At 41.8% G+C, this 16,646-nt stretch overlaps 1 protein-coding gene across 1 annotated transcript in view; it reads right to left on the bottom strand.

The window, feature by feature from the left end:
- The window catches only part of CLIC5 (chloride intracellular channel 5), a 154,177-nt gene extending 143,700 nt beyond the window's left edge, over nucleotides 1-10,477 (bottom strand). Inside the window, exon 1 of the mRNA XM_032410162.1 lies at nucleotides 9,920-10,477. Within this exon, the coding sequence (XP_032266053.1) occupies nucleotides 9,920-10,477 (558 nt within the window). The remainder of the gene's footprint in view (nucleotides 1-9,919) is intronic.
- Between the last annotated feature and the right edge of the window lie 6,169 nt (nucleotides 10,478-16,646).

Raw genomic sequence — 16,646 nt, 5'->3', positions numbered from 1 at the left:
TGCCATCCACTAGTCCAACACTGTGCCGCTCCCCCAATCTTCTGATTGGCAGCCCCCTCCCGGTTGGCTGGTGTTCTCTCACCCAGTGTTGATACTACTGGCCTTCTCCTGGTTAATGTGTTTGGTTTGGCTTCTATGTCTATTGACAGACAGTGTTTGGTCAATTATATGGATGCAGAAACATAAAGGCAGGCTGAGGAGCAAGGACACAGTGCATTAGCTATGGTGACATTGTTACCACAGGCTGCTCCTTGTACTGTTTAACACAGACAGCTGTGGGAATCCTCAAGTTCTTTGATTCTAATGTTCCTTCAGAACTCAACAAATCAAATTAAGCACTCTGAATATTGGCTTTCTGCCCAGCTTCAGAAGGATGTTAAGAACGTGCCAGGCGTTCTCATCAATGTCTGGGATCTAATGAGATGAAGTGCAAACAATCCACTGACTTTTCATAGAACCCCTTGCATTTGGAGAAAATATGGATCACAGGAGTGGCTGTCCACATTCCCATGCTTCAACTCAACTAATTCCTACCTGCAGGGGCTGTAGTGATTGAAGAGTGCCTCCCTCTCAAAAGATAGGTCCCACCAGAACCTGTAAATGTGAACTTAATTTGGAAAAAATGGTCTTTGTGGCTGTAATTAAATTAAGGATCCTGAGATGAGATCATCCTGGATTAAGAAGGGTCCTAAATCCATTGACAAGTCTTTACAGGAGAAGAGAGGAGAGGGGCGCCTGGGTGGCTCAGTCGGTTAACCATCTGCCTTTGGCTCAGGTCATGGTCTCAGGGTCCTGGGATCTAGCAGTCCTCCCCCCACCACCACCACTACATGGGCTCCCTGCTCAGCAGGGAGTCTGCTTCCTTCTGCTCCTCCCCATGCTCGTGCTCTCTCTCAAATAAATAAATAAAATCTTTAGAGGCAGAAACAGAGACAGACACAGGAGAGAAGGCCATGTGATGATGGAGTAGAGGCTGGAGTGATGCAGGCCCAAGCCAGGGGATGCCAGGAACCTAGAGCTGGCAGAAAGAGTGTGGCTCTGCCAATACCTTGACTGCAGACTTCTGGCCTCAAGTGTTGTGAGAAAATAAATTCCTATTGTTTTAAGCCCTGTGGTTTATGGTCATTTGTCACAGTGACTCTATGAAACTAATATGGGGGCTTGGAGCACCACTGTTGCAGGCCCCCAGGACCAACCTTCCTCCTGCTGCATTGTCCTGAGCATCCCTGCGGATAGCTCATTCCCTCCTCCCTCCCTCCCTTCCTTCATTCAGTCATCATTTAAGTAGCCATGGATTGGGTATATGAGAAGAGATAAAAGGCAAGAGTTCACAGCTAGAGAGAGAGATACAGACATAAAAGGGTAATTGTAACATTCAGTGTTATGGGCTGAATTGTGTTCTCCTAAAATGTATATGTTTAATCCTAATCCCTAGTACCTCAGAACATGACTGTATTTGGAGATAGGGTTTTTAATGGGGTAATGAAGTTAAAATGAGATCATTAGGTGGGCCCTGGCCCAATATGACTGGTTGTCCGTATAAGAAGAGGAAATTAGGACACAGACACACACAGAGAAACGACCATGTGAAGACACTGGAGGAAAATTACCATCTATAAGCCAGGGAGAGAGGCCTTGGAAGAACCAACTCTGCCTACACCTTGATTGAGAAAATAAATTTCTGTTGTTTAGGCCATGCAGTCTGAGGTACTTTGCTACAGGAACCCTAGAAAACTGATACATTGAAGTAAGAGCAATGAAGAGCAACAGAGGAGACTCCATCCAGCCCTGCCTGGAGGAGCCAGGAGACGCATCTGCAAGAGATGACTTCTAGGACAGTGAGTTGTCTCCAGAAAGGATAGAATTAAAAGGGACAGTTTGAGCAAAAGCCCAGTCTTTAAATGGCATGAAGGGTGCAGTAAAATACAAGTCAACACTTTTCGAGGCAAAGAGTGAGTGGGGAGTAGCAGCTGATGAGGTAGGTCTTGGCTGAAAGCCTGATGGAGCATGAAGACCTTCACATATATTCTCTTCCTTCTGGCCTTTTCCCTGGGGACAGTGGGGAGCACTGCATGGCTAGAAACAGGGCATGGTCAGATGTGCTCTTTATATGGACCATTCTGGTGACTACGTGGGGGCTTCTTGGGAGGGAGGTGAGCCTAGAGGCAGAGTGACCAGTTGAATAACTGTGGCCAAGATGACAGTGGCCAGTGGTGGCCAAGAGAAGAGAACATTCAGTGGGTGAAATTGACTAGACTGTTGGGAAGTGAAAAAGTAGAAATCTATGTTACTCAAAAGTTTTAGTTTGTATAAGTGGCAATACTGCCCACTAAGGTAGCTGTGGCTACATTGACGGGAAGCTTGCAGTCCTTGGAGGAAAATGTCCGAAATTTCCCCTAGAAAACAGGGGGATCCTAGCATGAGTATTTATGTCAGAATATCACATCGCCTTCATTTTCAGAGCTTACATAATCCCCATGATGATTCAGGTACTACTCCTTCATTACTCTTTTGGGAGGGTTTCTTGGCAAGGTTTCTTGAGATACTAAAAGGCTGAGAACAAGCAGCTGGCTTCATAGGAAAGAAAAGGAATTAATTGGGCCATTCACAGCACATTCTACTCCCTCCCACATGGACATACAAGGCATGAATATCCAGGTAGGGCAAGTGGGATGCATCACAATGATAAATAACATTGAGGGTTCATGAACTCTTCTGAGATTATCTTCCACAAAAAATTGCATAGACTTTTAGAATGTTCCAGAACCTCCTGAAGCATATGCATGAAAATCCAGCATCCCAGGCTAGGAATGCCAATATAAAGGAAAGAGCCCTGGATTTAGAGGCCAAAGTCCCAGCCTGCTACTAATTTGCAGGCAGCCATGGGCAAGTTTGTGAACTCCTCTGGTTTTTAATTTTCTTATCATAGCACTAGAGTTCTGTGACCTCTTTGACGAATGGCGTTGGTTCACAAAGCCAACTAATTCATATGGGCACCCAGAAAATGATTTTGAATAAAATTGGGATTTGACTGTGTTCCCAGCACCCTAATTAAGAAGAAATTATGAGAAGAATAGAAATCTTTGTTCAAACCTGCTCTTTCTCCATTTTTATATATGCTTCATTTGTTCCATGAAAGCACAATTGGGCACATGCAACAGGCTCAGACTTGTCTCTTCTCACAGTGTTTCTTTCCAAGGACATATTTGACATACCTTATTAGTGACACCAGGGATCATGGAATAGGAAGACCCTTTCAGGGTTCCAGCCATTTCTAGACATCTACATGCTAGCTACAACTTTTAAGTAGTCCAGCCAAGCTAAGCCAGACCACAGAAACACATTTTTTTTTTAAACTGGAAACTATGCTAAAACAATATCAATAAAAACTTTGTGCTGAATCCATATATTCTCCAGCCCAAATATAACGTAACTAGATACACATATAGCCAAAATATAAATCAGCATCACACTGGCTAGCTTTTTCCAGAAATTTGTCTGTATATAGCCAAGTATCTAAATATTTGGACATAGGCAGATAGTTAGTTGAATGAATAAATTACAAAAAAATATATAGGCAGTCATTTTTCACAATGAATTTACATCTAAATGCTTGAACTGACTTTAGAAATGAAGCTTGCAAAACGAAACAAAAGAAAAACAAACAAAAAGAACCGAAGCTTGCTACATGTCTGTTTGGTCCTGATCCATACAGTATGTGGAAATGCTATTTAATTTGCTTATCCATCACCCTAAACATTGCTTTGCTCCTGATATCACTCTCAGTTGCCTTTAGGATAAAATCCAAGCCCCCCAGTTTGCCGTGCAAACTGCATTGCTAGGTCATCAACCTCATCATCTGCTCTGAAATTGTGCGTACCTTCTCTCCACTCCAGCCAAACTGATGGAGTCATACACATGTTCATATTTGCTGTGCCTTTGCTTATGCTGAACCCACTGCCTGCAATGTCCTCATTGACTCCTCAGCTGAGCCACATACCAATATCCCAATCCAGCTGCATTTCCCTCTTTTCCTCAATGCGCTTTTAGAGTTTCTCACCTGCAATGATGAATTTTTATTTGCCCCCAAACAAACTTCAGCTTTTGAAAACTCCCAGGAAGGATATGGAAGGTGAGGGGACCTGTCCTCACCAGAGCTTGGCCAAGGAAAGAGCCCCAGGCCCCCAGATGGTGGCAGAAGAGAAAGGGATGTCTTATAAGTCCGTAAGATTTTTAAAACTGAACATCCCTATCAATACAAAACTTAAGCATTTACCCACAACATAGGTATATTTATTCATTTACAAATTATACTAATGTACTACTGGAAGAACTCACTGTGCACATTATTACATATCTAAAAATTAACATTTAAGAGGACTAGACAAAATGAAATAGAAATATTGCTCACTATTCTGTATTCTAATTCTAATATCCTAATACCCCATGAATTATGTTGAACCCCCTACTTTGGATACCATGACATCTGAGATAGCATCAGCCTCTAGTGCTATAACAATAATAACAACTACTGACAATTCTGTGACACTTTCCGCGATGCTGAACCAAACTATAGGGAATCACTCCTTTAGAATCAAGTTTCCATGCTACAAGTCTAAGAAACATTAACAAGGGCTATTATGTTGCCTGACTTCAGAGGGTGCCACTTACATTGTGAATGGCGCCTCCTAAATTTGCTCAGTGCGCAACGTGTGCAGCCCTGCATGGGGATCCTGTGAGTTGCTAATCAGAGACAGACTCTGCAGATGCTTTCCAAGGAACAGGCTTCACACGAATTGCATGGCAAAGAGTGTTGGTCTCATGTTGGTCCTTCCAACCATACCCAAATCTGGAGATTAGAATCATTGTCAAGTGGTATCCCAGAGTGGATAATAGGTGATGCCGTATGTACGCACACTGAATAAAGAGCTGGAGCCATATATCCTGAAATCAAATGAGGGAACGTGGATCCAGAAATGTTTGATAGCAAATTATTGACAAAGTTGTATTTGAATATCCTGGCCAGTGTTCTTTCCACAATATTACGCTGTTTGTGTTAGGATCATCTAATGGTGCATTCATTAAAGCACATTAAGGCACAGTGCTTAAAATAAAAATTATTATTTTATGGATGGTTCATATCCATCACAATAAATAATAATTTAAGCTCATAAATATTGAGCACTTATTATACGTCAGATACTATGCCAAGCAATTAAATGGATTATCTTATTTAATCTTCACAACAATCCTATGAGGAGCTTACTATTACATTTTACCAATGAGGAAATTGAGGTTCCGAGAAGCTAACCAATTTAACAGAAATTAATTGGCTAAGCCACGTTTCAAACCATGCAAATTTCCAAAACCTGCTCTACGACATATACTGTCTCCCATAATCAGTGGCATCAATTACGTGCAGGACGGTGGTGTTCATTTGTATCATTTTTCTTTGTAATAACCATCATCAGAATACTTTTTTTCTTTGTATTAAACAAAATGCCAGAAATCTTTCTCTCTCTTTTCCCCCCTTTCTCTTTCCCCCACTTTGTCTCTGTCTCTTTTTCTGCTTTCTTCTCTCTCTGTCTCTTATACACACACACACACACACAAAGGCAATTATGTCTACAGGTCCCTCAGTTTTAGCAGAAAGCATAAAGACAATTCTCACAATCCTATGTGGCAAATTCTGAATGAACCACCCCTCTTGGCTGCCTATAATATGGACTGCAACTCTCACTAGGTACCTTTTTTTTCACTGGATCTCAGTGAATGACCAAGAAGCAATTATTTCTTTCCTTTTATAATCTTCAAGAATTTTGTTTCCCTGTCTTCCCCTATAGGACAGTTGGAGTTAAGATATGGTGTGTTCATCTCTTATCCAGTACCTGGCGTGTAGTTAGTATGTTGTAAATGATGGATGGATGGCAAGAAGGATGGAAGAAAGGAACAAAGGAAGGAGGGAGGGAGGGAGGAGGGAGGGAAGGAGGGAGGGAGGAAAGATGGTGTACGAGTGACTGTATGAGCACATTTTCTTTTTTTTATTTTTTTAATGCATTTCTTTTTTGTTTAAGATTTTATTTATTATTTATTTGACACAGAGAGAGGGAACACAAGCATGGGGTGTGGAAGAGAGAGAAGCAGGCTTCCCGTGGAACAGGGAGCCCGATGTGGGGCTCGATCCCAGGACCCCGGGATCATGACCTGAGCCGAAGGCAGACACTTAACGACTGAGCCACCCAGGCGCCCCGAGCACATTTTCTTATGCATATATTCTTGGAGAAGAGGTCCATAGGTGAAATGGGAATAACATGTCCATTCACTCAGTAGCTCCAGTCAAAACCCCTGGAGTCAACCCTGGCTCTTCTCTTTCTTTATACATCACATCAGCAGAACCTTTGGGCTCACTCTTCAAAGTCATTGCAGTCCTACTCTGCACACCTCCGCCGTGGTCACCATTGGCCAATCCACCATCGTCTCTTGCCTAGTTTTTCAACGGCCTCCAAACTGTGCTCTCTGCTTCTACTCTTTCTCTGCTGCAGTCTGCCATCATAAAGGCAGCCAGGGGCGCCTGGGTGGCTCAGTCAGTTGAGTGGCTTACTCTTGATTTCAGCTCAGGTCATGGTCTCAGGGTCATGGGATCGAGCTCTGAGTCGGGCTCTGTGCTCAGTGCAGAGTCTGCTTAAGATCCTCTCTTTCCCTCTCCCTCTGCCCCCCAACCCCAATGCTCTATCTCTCTCTCTCTAAAACGAATAAATGAATCTTAAAAAAAAAATGGCAGCCAGCTCTGATGTCCCCCATATCACTCCAAGTAAAAGGGAAAGAACTTCCTGCACGTGCTCTGTGCCCACCTCCACCTCTCTGGCCTCACCTGCTGCCACCTTCCCTCCCTCGCTCCCCCCACGCCAGCCACACTGCCTCCTTGCTCCCCCCTCACTGTCACTCTGTCCCACTGTGCGAAGCTGAATAATGGCTCCCAAGTATGTCCGTGTCCTAATTCCCAGGACCCATGAATGTTGGTTTCTGTGGCAATAGGGACTTAGCAGATGTGATTGAATTAAGGATCTTAAAATGGAGATTATCCTGTATTATCCTGGTGGACCCAAACTAATCACAAGTCTTTTTATCAGAGGGACCCAAGAGGAGTCAGATCAGAAGAAGGCAGAGTGAGGAGAGAAGCAAGAAGTGCCACGGTGATAGGATGTGGGCCAGGAGAAAGGAATGAGGACAGCTTTTAAGAAACTGGAAGAGGGAAGGAAACAGATCGTCCCCTGAGTCTCCAGAAAGAACGCAGCCCTGCCTACACCTTGATTTTAGCCCCATAAGACTTAGTTCAGATTTCTGATCCCCAGAACGACAAGAGAATGAATTTGTGTTGTTTCAAGCGAGTAAGTTGTGTGGTCATCTGTTAATGCAGCAATAGGACACATTCACACCTGTTATTCTGTTTCATGTTTCTTTAAGGCACCATCACCACCAGGCATATTTTCTATGTACTTATTTGTCCATCAGTTGTTTTTCCCACTACAGTGCAAAATGCAGGGGAGCCAGGACTTTGTTATAAACCCAGGGCCTGGCACAAGAACGATCTGTTGAATGAATAAATAGCTGATATATTTTAATTAAGCAATCACCCGACACCCTGAAATGGCTGAGCCTCAGTAAAATGTTGGTTGAACACACAGTGACAAACCTGCATGACATTTTCTGTTCTGGCTTGTCTAGAACAGCTAAAAATGCACGCAAGCAAGTATGGGTTACGACACAACCCAAGTGGTCAACACCGAAACAGCTCAGGGGAAGAATAACTCCAGGACTCCATGGCAACAAGCCCTGCTAGGGAGATGGTGAGCCATAAAACACACCTGAGCCCCATCCAATGTGGGGCTTTCAGCATTCTGCCGTCCCCCCACCCCAGGGCTGGGGCGGGGAGGAGCCTGAGCAGGTGACACTCAGACCCTCCAGTCCCATGCAAGCAGAGAAGCCCCCGTACTCCCCGCCTTCACATATAATTTCCTTTCAACACTGAATAAAGAGCTGCAGTGGGGATGGTGGGGGATTGGGAAGCAGGGATTGTGGCTACCACTCTTCTTACCGAGTGCCACTGAATATCTTTAAAAAAGAGTTCACACATAGGAGCTGAGGTCTCTTAGTTAACAATTATATTAAAAAGAATGTAAACCTGAAGAGTTCATTAATGCCAACATTTGCTTTCGGGAACTACAGATCTTAAATAACGTAGGGCCACCCATTCCTTTCAAGCAGTTTTCCCTATTGCTAATACCAGCGGGAGATGTCAACACTGTTTCCTCCTACTTTTGTTTGGCTCAACACCAGTGGCAGGCTAATTTCTGGTGAAATAAACACTTTTCCAAATTTACAAATGTCTTGATCTTGTAAAGATGATGATGATCATAATGACGACGATCCACCTTGTCGGTTGCATAAAGTTGCATGGATGATTCCGTCCTGAGAAAAATACACCTACTAGTCCTCACTGAGTGTGGGGTTTTGTGTTTTTTTTGTTTTGTTTTGTTTTGTTTTTTTAACTAACATAACAGAGATGTGGATTTGGAAGCTGGAAGGCTGCTTGAATGCACCTGTTCGAACGTCCGTCACCTCCTCAGTGGAGCCTCTCCTGATTCCTTCCTGCACACTTGAGCACTCCCTCCCAGAATACCCATAGCACTCAGCTTGAGCCTCTAGTTCACCGAAATTAACCATGTGCAAGTCTGTCTCCTGCACCACACTGCTTCTTTCTTTTTTTTTTTTTAATTCACACTGCTGATTTCTTGACAGTAAGTTCCCTCCCTGTCTCCCATACCCCTTTGCCCCCCAAATAACATAATACTAGGCAAGTTTTGACAGGTACCTAAGTATGAGCCAGACACTCCAGCTAGGTGCTTTTTAAGGACCTTGTGGTAGAATAAAGGAGATGCAATTTACACACAAAACAACTAGGGAAAAATACAAAGTAAAAAATAATAATATATTAAGTGAGCAAATAAAGTATATCTTACTGGAGTTATTAGAAACCACAAAGGGGAGAGATAAGCATGAACTTAGGGTTTTGCGGGTTCATTTTTATTAGCAAGAAATAGCAGTATTTACTAATATGCTGTCTTCATACTAAGAAAAGGGTAAATATGAATATTGTCAGGGAGCAGATGTTGGGGAAAAACATCCTTCTTTCTCGATTCATAAAGGTGATTTGTTTAGCCCTGAAATGCTTTTTTCATGTTTTGATAACATTGTAATAAATAGTCTTTACCACAATATCAGTCTAAAACAAAGAATACCAAAGTTCTGAGTTTGTATATCATCAGCATTAAATATTATGACTGGCTATTAGCATCTTAATACTACTACCACTAAAATCATTTCACTTCATCAGATATCTTAGCTATATTGGTGCCAAAAGGGCAGGCTCAGTGATAGAGGTCACATTTATTGATAGTATATCTGAAGTATCTGTGACCTCAGACATGCTAAGAAAGAAACCCCAGTGCCTGGCTGGCTGTTGACTTCCTCTCGCAAAACTTGTTTTCATTTTTTAAAATCAAGATGACAAAACAAATCTAACCAGACAGGAAAATATACTCAACGTCTGTCACAAAGGGAAGGATTTGAGCCACATTTTCTGCTCACTTGTAAATGAACTCTAAAAAACATGCTTTGCCCATGGTTTATAAAAGTCAATGATTAGACACACAACTTAAATGCACTTTCCAATTCTTATACTTTGAAGCAGTCCTGAGTGAACTCTGGAATTGACTCGTTTAACCAGCCCTACTCTTGAATATGTCTTGAGATCCAAAGACCATGACATCCTGCATCTTTCCCTGGACACTGGGAGCAAAAGAAGACCCCAATTAGGCCATCCACCCATTAAGGGGTGTCTATCAGAGACAGCCCTTACCTTCACAAACAGGCTGATCTCAGGGTCCGTGGAAGTTGGTTCATTTTCTTCCAAACCATCAGCAGCAGCAGAATTGCTGGTGAAGAAGGCCCTGCTCTGTTGGATGGTGAAGTTTTGGGGGGAAAGTGGGTCTTCCCCCATCATGACTCCATCCTTCTGGGGTTCCTCTGAGCCAGGCTCCTGGTCTTGGGGTTCCTCCGGGCCAGGCTCCTTGTCCTGGGTTGGTGAGTGTAACTCTTCCATGGAGATGTCCTGGTCTTCCTGTAACTCACCTGGTTGAAGATCCTGGGACTCAAGACATACCTCATTAGACAAGAGATAGTCTGCTGCTTCTGGTTGGGAAGAGGTCAAGCTGTCCTCCTCACCCCCAGCCACACAAACTGACACATAGTCATATTCATGGGTTTCCAGCTCAGTGGCATATACATTGTTTTCTGTCAGGACTTCATGGATGTTATCATAGAGAGGACCTTCATCCTCTTCTGGCTGGTCTGGAAGCTCATACATCCCTTCCTTTTGGACTGTGTCAGAGATGGTGCTATTTTCTTCGTCATTCATGTTCGTTGATCTGATAGATCTTTTGCAGGCGGACCTGAATGAATCAGAAATGAAGAAAGGGATAGAGGATGCGGCACCACCTTGCAGAGGAATCAACAGGCTTTTGAAACACAGTGACTAGCAACAGTTACCAGTCAGAGGTCTCTAACAATCATTTACCAGAGACTTTCATCAGCAAACCACAAGTCCATTGGACACAAGATAAAGCTTACACACTCAGTTAACTCCTTCACTCCTAAGGATAGTTTCAAGCAGGCTCTGGGGTTTTCCTCACTGCCAGTAACTCTGACATTCTTTGGTTTAGCAAGGGATCGAGTTATCTTCCCAATACACATTGAAATTCTGAATATTTAGCCATTTCTCACTAAAGAGGGCTCCCTCTTCCAATTGCCTCCAAATGTTGACAGCATTCAAGAAGTCTCTCTAATTCGGGGGAGAACAGCTCTCCACAATGGTAACTCATCTATTACTAGCTGAATTCGTTACACAAAACAATTCTGCGAGTGTCCATACCCTATGATACATGAGTTATACATGCTCCAATTAGGTAATGAATTCCATTTGCATTTCTTATCTGGAAACACCACAAGGTGATTAAATGGCAGAAGGAAAAGGAGATATATGCACTGGTCTATAGTCGCATCAGTACAGACCACCCAAAATAAAGAACTCAAAGATTTACGGCTTTGAGTTTTATTTTCCCTCTTAAATCCATGGGATCATTACAGTCAGCAAAACTTCACCGAGATTCTGTTACGAACAGGATACCACACTGAACACTAATCATATGCGTTAGAAGATACATTCTCTGCTGTCAAGAGACTTCTAAACATATTTGAAAGACTAGGAAGAAAAACTAAACCTTAAAGGGCACAGAATAAACTATTCAAGATTTTCTTAGTGCAATTGGCCCACGTCTGGGAGAAGCAGGAAGGAGCTACATACAGACATAAGGCTGCCTATTTGATGTCGCCTACTGATGCCACAAATAGACAGGCTCTTTGTTTTTAATCGGGTACTCTATTCTGCTAATTCCTGTTTCCCTTCTTCACACCATGCACATGGTTCTCTTTGAAGTTAGAACCCAGATAGATTATGAAGGGACTTTAATGTCTAGAAATCATGTGAAAATTTAAGAAGCAACACAACTCTGGACAAAGCATTTGATGAACATCTTATTAACAACACTCCCTCATACCCTTAACTCCAACATTGTGTCCAGGAATCTTGTGGAGCAAACTAGAGCAGAATTTCTAGAATTCTAGCTTTAGGGAGGGTTCAAAGAATAGATAAATGCAAAGATGCTAGAGACAGACTTTAAGGCTCTTGATGTTAGGCCTTTATCTTTTATTGAAAAGTGAGGTTTGATGGGTCCAAATCCTTGAGACGTTACCAGAGGTGTGTATAACTCAGTGGAGCCCCAGCTCAAATCCCCCTCATAATTTTAGCGCTAGAGAAAACCTAGGACGCCATTTAGTCTAACATTCATTTTATATTGGGAAAAAGCCTGAAACCTAGAAAGGGGAGGTGATGGTCCAAGTTCACACAGAGAGTTAATGATAGAACTGATTTCAGTGATGATTTCCTAACCTCCAGCTCAGTGATCTCAACTACTCGCTCCCTCCTGAAGTCAGTATTTTCGAACCTATATTCTTGATCACACAAGCCCCCACCCCAACCCATCCCCAAAGAATCCTTTTCAGATATTTTCTCCCATGAAATGAAAATACTGCTGATATACTACATATCTGTTTGTGTTCTCTATGCATACTTGTGCTTTTTATGTAGGAAAAGAATAAGCTTTTGATTCCCTAAGGCCCAATGTTCACCCCTTTGGGGGTGATCTTGCTCCTTTTGAGAATGCATGCTTTTACTGCTGGAGTATTTCTGGAGTGTAACTCATAATCTGGCACTGGATTACGTGCCATTCTGCATTATTACCAAGGAATACTATTCTACAATGCAGGTGTATATACGCAGCAGGCTACTGGGTCCTCACCACGATGACCCAGCCAGGCAGCGGAAGCTGGTTAAGCTTAGGTTAGTATCACACAGATATTTTATAAATTTCCTCCTCCTATTTCCCACCTCAGGGCACAGCTATCATGTTTTGGTTACAGGTTGTAATATAAAGCCAGTCATCCTGTTAAAATGCCGGTCAGCTCTGCTCAAACTCCTATAATGCCTCCCCATTTCTCTCAATAAAAGTCAAAGTCCTTACAATGACCCACAAGATCCTACAAAATTTGCACCACCTTTCTTATACCTGCTTTCCACCCCCCACCTCGGCTAACTGTGTTTCAGATGATCTGGCTTCATTGCTATGCCAGGAACATTCCAGAATGCTCTCTGTATTAGGATCTTTACATTGGTTGTTTCCTTGACCTGAAATACCTTTCCCCTGGATGTCTACATAGTCAATTTCCCAAACTCTTCTAAGTCTTTGCTTATACATCCCCTTGCCAATGAGGCCACTCTGTCCTGTTTCAAATGTCAACCCATTCTAACTCTGATCTGCACCCCCCCGCCATTACTAAAAACCTTCACCTGACTTTTAAGTTCTTTTTCCATAAGACCTATCACCTAATAAGATGTGATTCATTACTTACTTTTGTCTAGAGTTTATTTTCTGTCTTCTCCCACTGGAATGTAAACCCTGCGTGGTCTCAGATCTCTGTCTGCTTCTTTATCATTACCTCAAGCACCTAGAACAGTGGCTGGTATATATTAGATACTCAATATACATTTGTTGAATAAATTTTGGTGATTGTTTGATATCTTTATCCTCCACTGAACACAGAAGTTCCAGGAGAACAAAGCCCATGACTATTTAGCCGATCAGTATATACCTAAAATTTAGCAGATATCTGACACATCATTGATGCTTATTAAATTTGGGGTTTTTTTTTAAGATTTTATTTTTTATTTGACAGAGGGAAAGAGCACAAGCAGGGGGAGCGGCGGAGGGAGAGGGAGAAGCCGGCTCCCCGCCGAGCAGGGAGCCCGACGCCGGGCTCATGACCTGAGCTGAAGGCAGATGCTTAACCGACTGAGCCACCCAGGTGCCCCTAAATATTTGTTTTATAAACAACTAAAGTGGAGGAGCTGTAGCTAGAATTCATGTCCTTTTACTCCTGGTCCATTTTTCTTTCTGTGTTATGTGTATAAAAATTATGTCCTCACTGTATTTAAACTCCTACAGGAAGAGAACTAATATCTGGGTCTTCCACGGCACTTTGTATAAAGCAAGTTGGCTTGTTTACTTATAAAAGTATTTGATAATACTAGTATTTGATAATATACCTAGGCGCCCCTCCCCCAAATGTTTTATTCTGCAACCAGATAAGCTGCTCTTCCCTGAACGTGCTGTGCTCTTTCCTGCCCCTACACTTTTGCACTTATGTTGCCTCTCCTGGGCACAATTTTACTCATTCTGCTATGTGCAGGATATAAATATACATAAGACATGATCTTATGGGCACATATAACTGAGGAAATTTACACATTAAAATTCAAGAGGAAGGATCCAACTGGGCCTATGACAGGCCTGCCCATCATCTGGAATAATTTGGCGCTGACGTCTGGTCTTCTGCTTTGCATGTGCAGACTCAACTTGGTTGGTTTGCAAAGGGCTTTTCGAACATTGTAGAACTGGGTCACTCTAACTAAACTGAAAAAACATCAGATTAGCAACTAAAATGCCAATGTATTATTTTACTACAAAAAAATTGCCAAATTGACTTGAATACCTCCTTAAGAAAATAAGCATAATCAGGCACCTGAGTGGCTCAGTTGGTTAAGCGTCTGCCTTCGACTCAGGTCATGATCCCAGGGTCCTGGGATCGAGCCCCATGTTGGGCTCCCTGCTCCTCGGGGAACCTGCTTCTCCCTCTCCCACTCCCCCTGCTTGTGTTCCCTCTCTCACTGTCTCTCCCTCTGTCAAATAAAAAAAAAAAAAAAAAGAAGCATAATCTCTTCATACTAGTTAAGTCTACACAAGCAATCAGTTAAGATAATGTCCTCATACTATGTTCATGTGATCTGTGTTTACATGATCTGAGACAATACCCACCCTTTTAAGCCCAGTATCAGTGAATTTGCCTTTTCTTTTTATATTCATCAGTCTCATTAAGAACTTACTAACATTATTTTTTTAGAAAACGTTGGTTTTATTAATAGTCTCTATTGTGCATTTTTTTGCACTTTCATTAATTTCTGCTCCTATCTTTATTTTCTTTCTTTTCCTCTCTTTAGTTTTACTTTGCTGTTTTTACCCCAAGATAATTGTGATGGGTAAATTGGTGTTCAGCTTTTCTTCTTTCCTAATACATGCATTTAAGCCCATTAATTTTCCCTCTTAATACAGCTTTTTCTGCATCCCACAAGATGTCATATGTTTTATTTTTATGATCATCCAGGTCAAAAGGATTTAGTTCTTATTTTCGTTCTCTTGGTTTTTGTTTTATGTTTTGAGGGCTATATTATTAGGTGCACACAGATTCAGAATTGTTATATCGTTTTGGTACATGGACCGTTTCTTCAATAAAAAATGCTACTCTTTATCTCCAGTAATATTTTTTGCCTTTTTCTGATATCAGTTTTCTTTTGGTTAGTGTTTACGAGATATTTTCTCAAGTTTTTACTTTCAACGTCTGTGTGTCTTTATATATAAGCATTAGATAGTTAAATTTTTATTCAGTCTGACAATCTTTGCCTTCGAGTAGTTGGTCTAGAAACACTTAATGCAACTGCAGTGCATTTAGGCTAAATATATTATCTTACAATTTCTATCTTTAAAAATGATCAAAAACTTGAATAGAAATTTCACCAGAAAGTAACATATAAATGTCACATAAGGTCATTAAAGAGAGAGCATCAGTATTAGCTATGAGGGAAATGCACTTCAGTGAGATCACTTAATACCACTAGAACAGCTAAAATTAAAAAGACTAACAAGAGCAAGTGTTGGTGAGGATGTGGAGCAACCAGAATTCTCATACACCAATGGCGAGAGTATAAAATGGTACAACCACTTTGTAAAGTTGTCTGGCAATTTATTATAAAATTAAATATACACGTATACATGTACCCTATGACTCAGAAATTCCAGCCAGTCTTAGAAATGTATCCAAGAAAAAAATTAATGTGAAAATCATCATAACAGGCTTGTATGAGAATGCTTAGAGAAATTGGATTCATCATCCAAAACACTGGAAACTTCTAGAAAGAGGAGAATGGACAAACTGTGGTGTACTTATGTTATGAATATTACTCAGCAATACCAAAAGGTATGAATCACTGATACAGACAACAAAATGGATGAATCTCAGAGACACTATGTTGAGCGAAAAAGGCCAGACATAAAAGAATATACTAAATGAGTCCATATAATTATGTCAACTTAAAAACATACCAAGGGTTACAGGACTTCTCATCATTCTTTTAACGGGTACTTGAGCAAAAAATTTTAAGGCTCACTTCCATAGCTGATGGATAAGAAATGCCCCATGCCAACAATTGTCTTAGATTTCCTCCTATGGGAGTGGAATTTCTCGGGTTACTGTTATTAAGTAATGGGAGTTAAAACCACTCCCCTCCCTGGAATACAACCCTCAGGCTGAACAAGCCAGGCAAAGGAATTTGCATGAAGCTCATGGTGCCAGCAACATCCTGACCACTGGTGCTGCTAGGAAACCATCAACAATACCATTACAAAACTTTCAGGGTATGTTAACCCTGTTTATACAACCCAGGCATCAGCAAACAATGCCCCAATCCTCACACACTTGAGGAAATAGGTCTTAAAATTCCCAGTTTCATAGTTTCCTTCCTCATCCTTTCCTCTGAATCTAGGTCCATCTATTTATTACTCAGACGCAAAATGTCATCTTTTCATCAGTTTCTATAAAAAAAAACAACAACAACAAACTACTCACACCCAAAACTTTCATGGAGATTCTGGGGTCACAGGGAGTAGTCACGTCAGGTGGCACCATTTCACTGGCCAACCCTCTACCCCACCCCCCTCCTCAGTCCCTTCCTTTCTCCCTTCCTCCACTCTCAGAGGAACCATCAGTTCTCCCAGTTTTACCCACAGAGTATTTTTCAGACTAACTCCACTCACATTTAGTTTGGGGGACGGGTCTCTTCTTCACCTTCCTTCTCAAAC

This window comes from Phoca vitulina, unplaced genomic scaffold (genome assembly GCF_004348235.1).
Source record: "Phoca vitulina isolate PV1807 unplaced genomic scaffold, GSC_HSeal_1.0 scaffold11, whole genome shotgun sequence".
NCBI lineage: Eukaryota > Metazoa > Chordata > Mammalia > Carnivora > Phocidae > Phoca > Phoca vitulina.
This window is presented reverse-complemented; position numbering and strand designations above follow the sequence as displayed.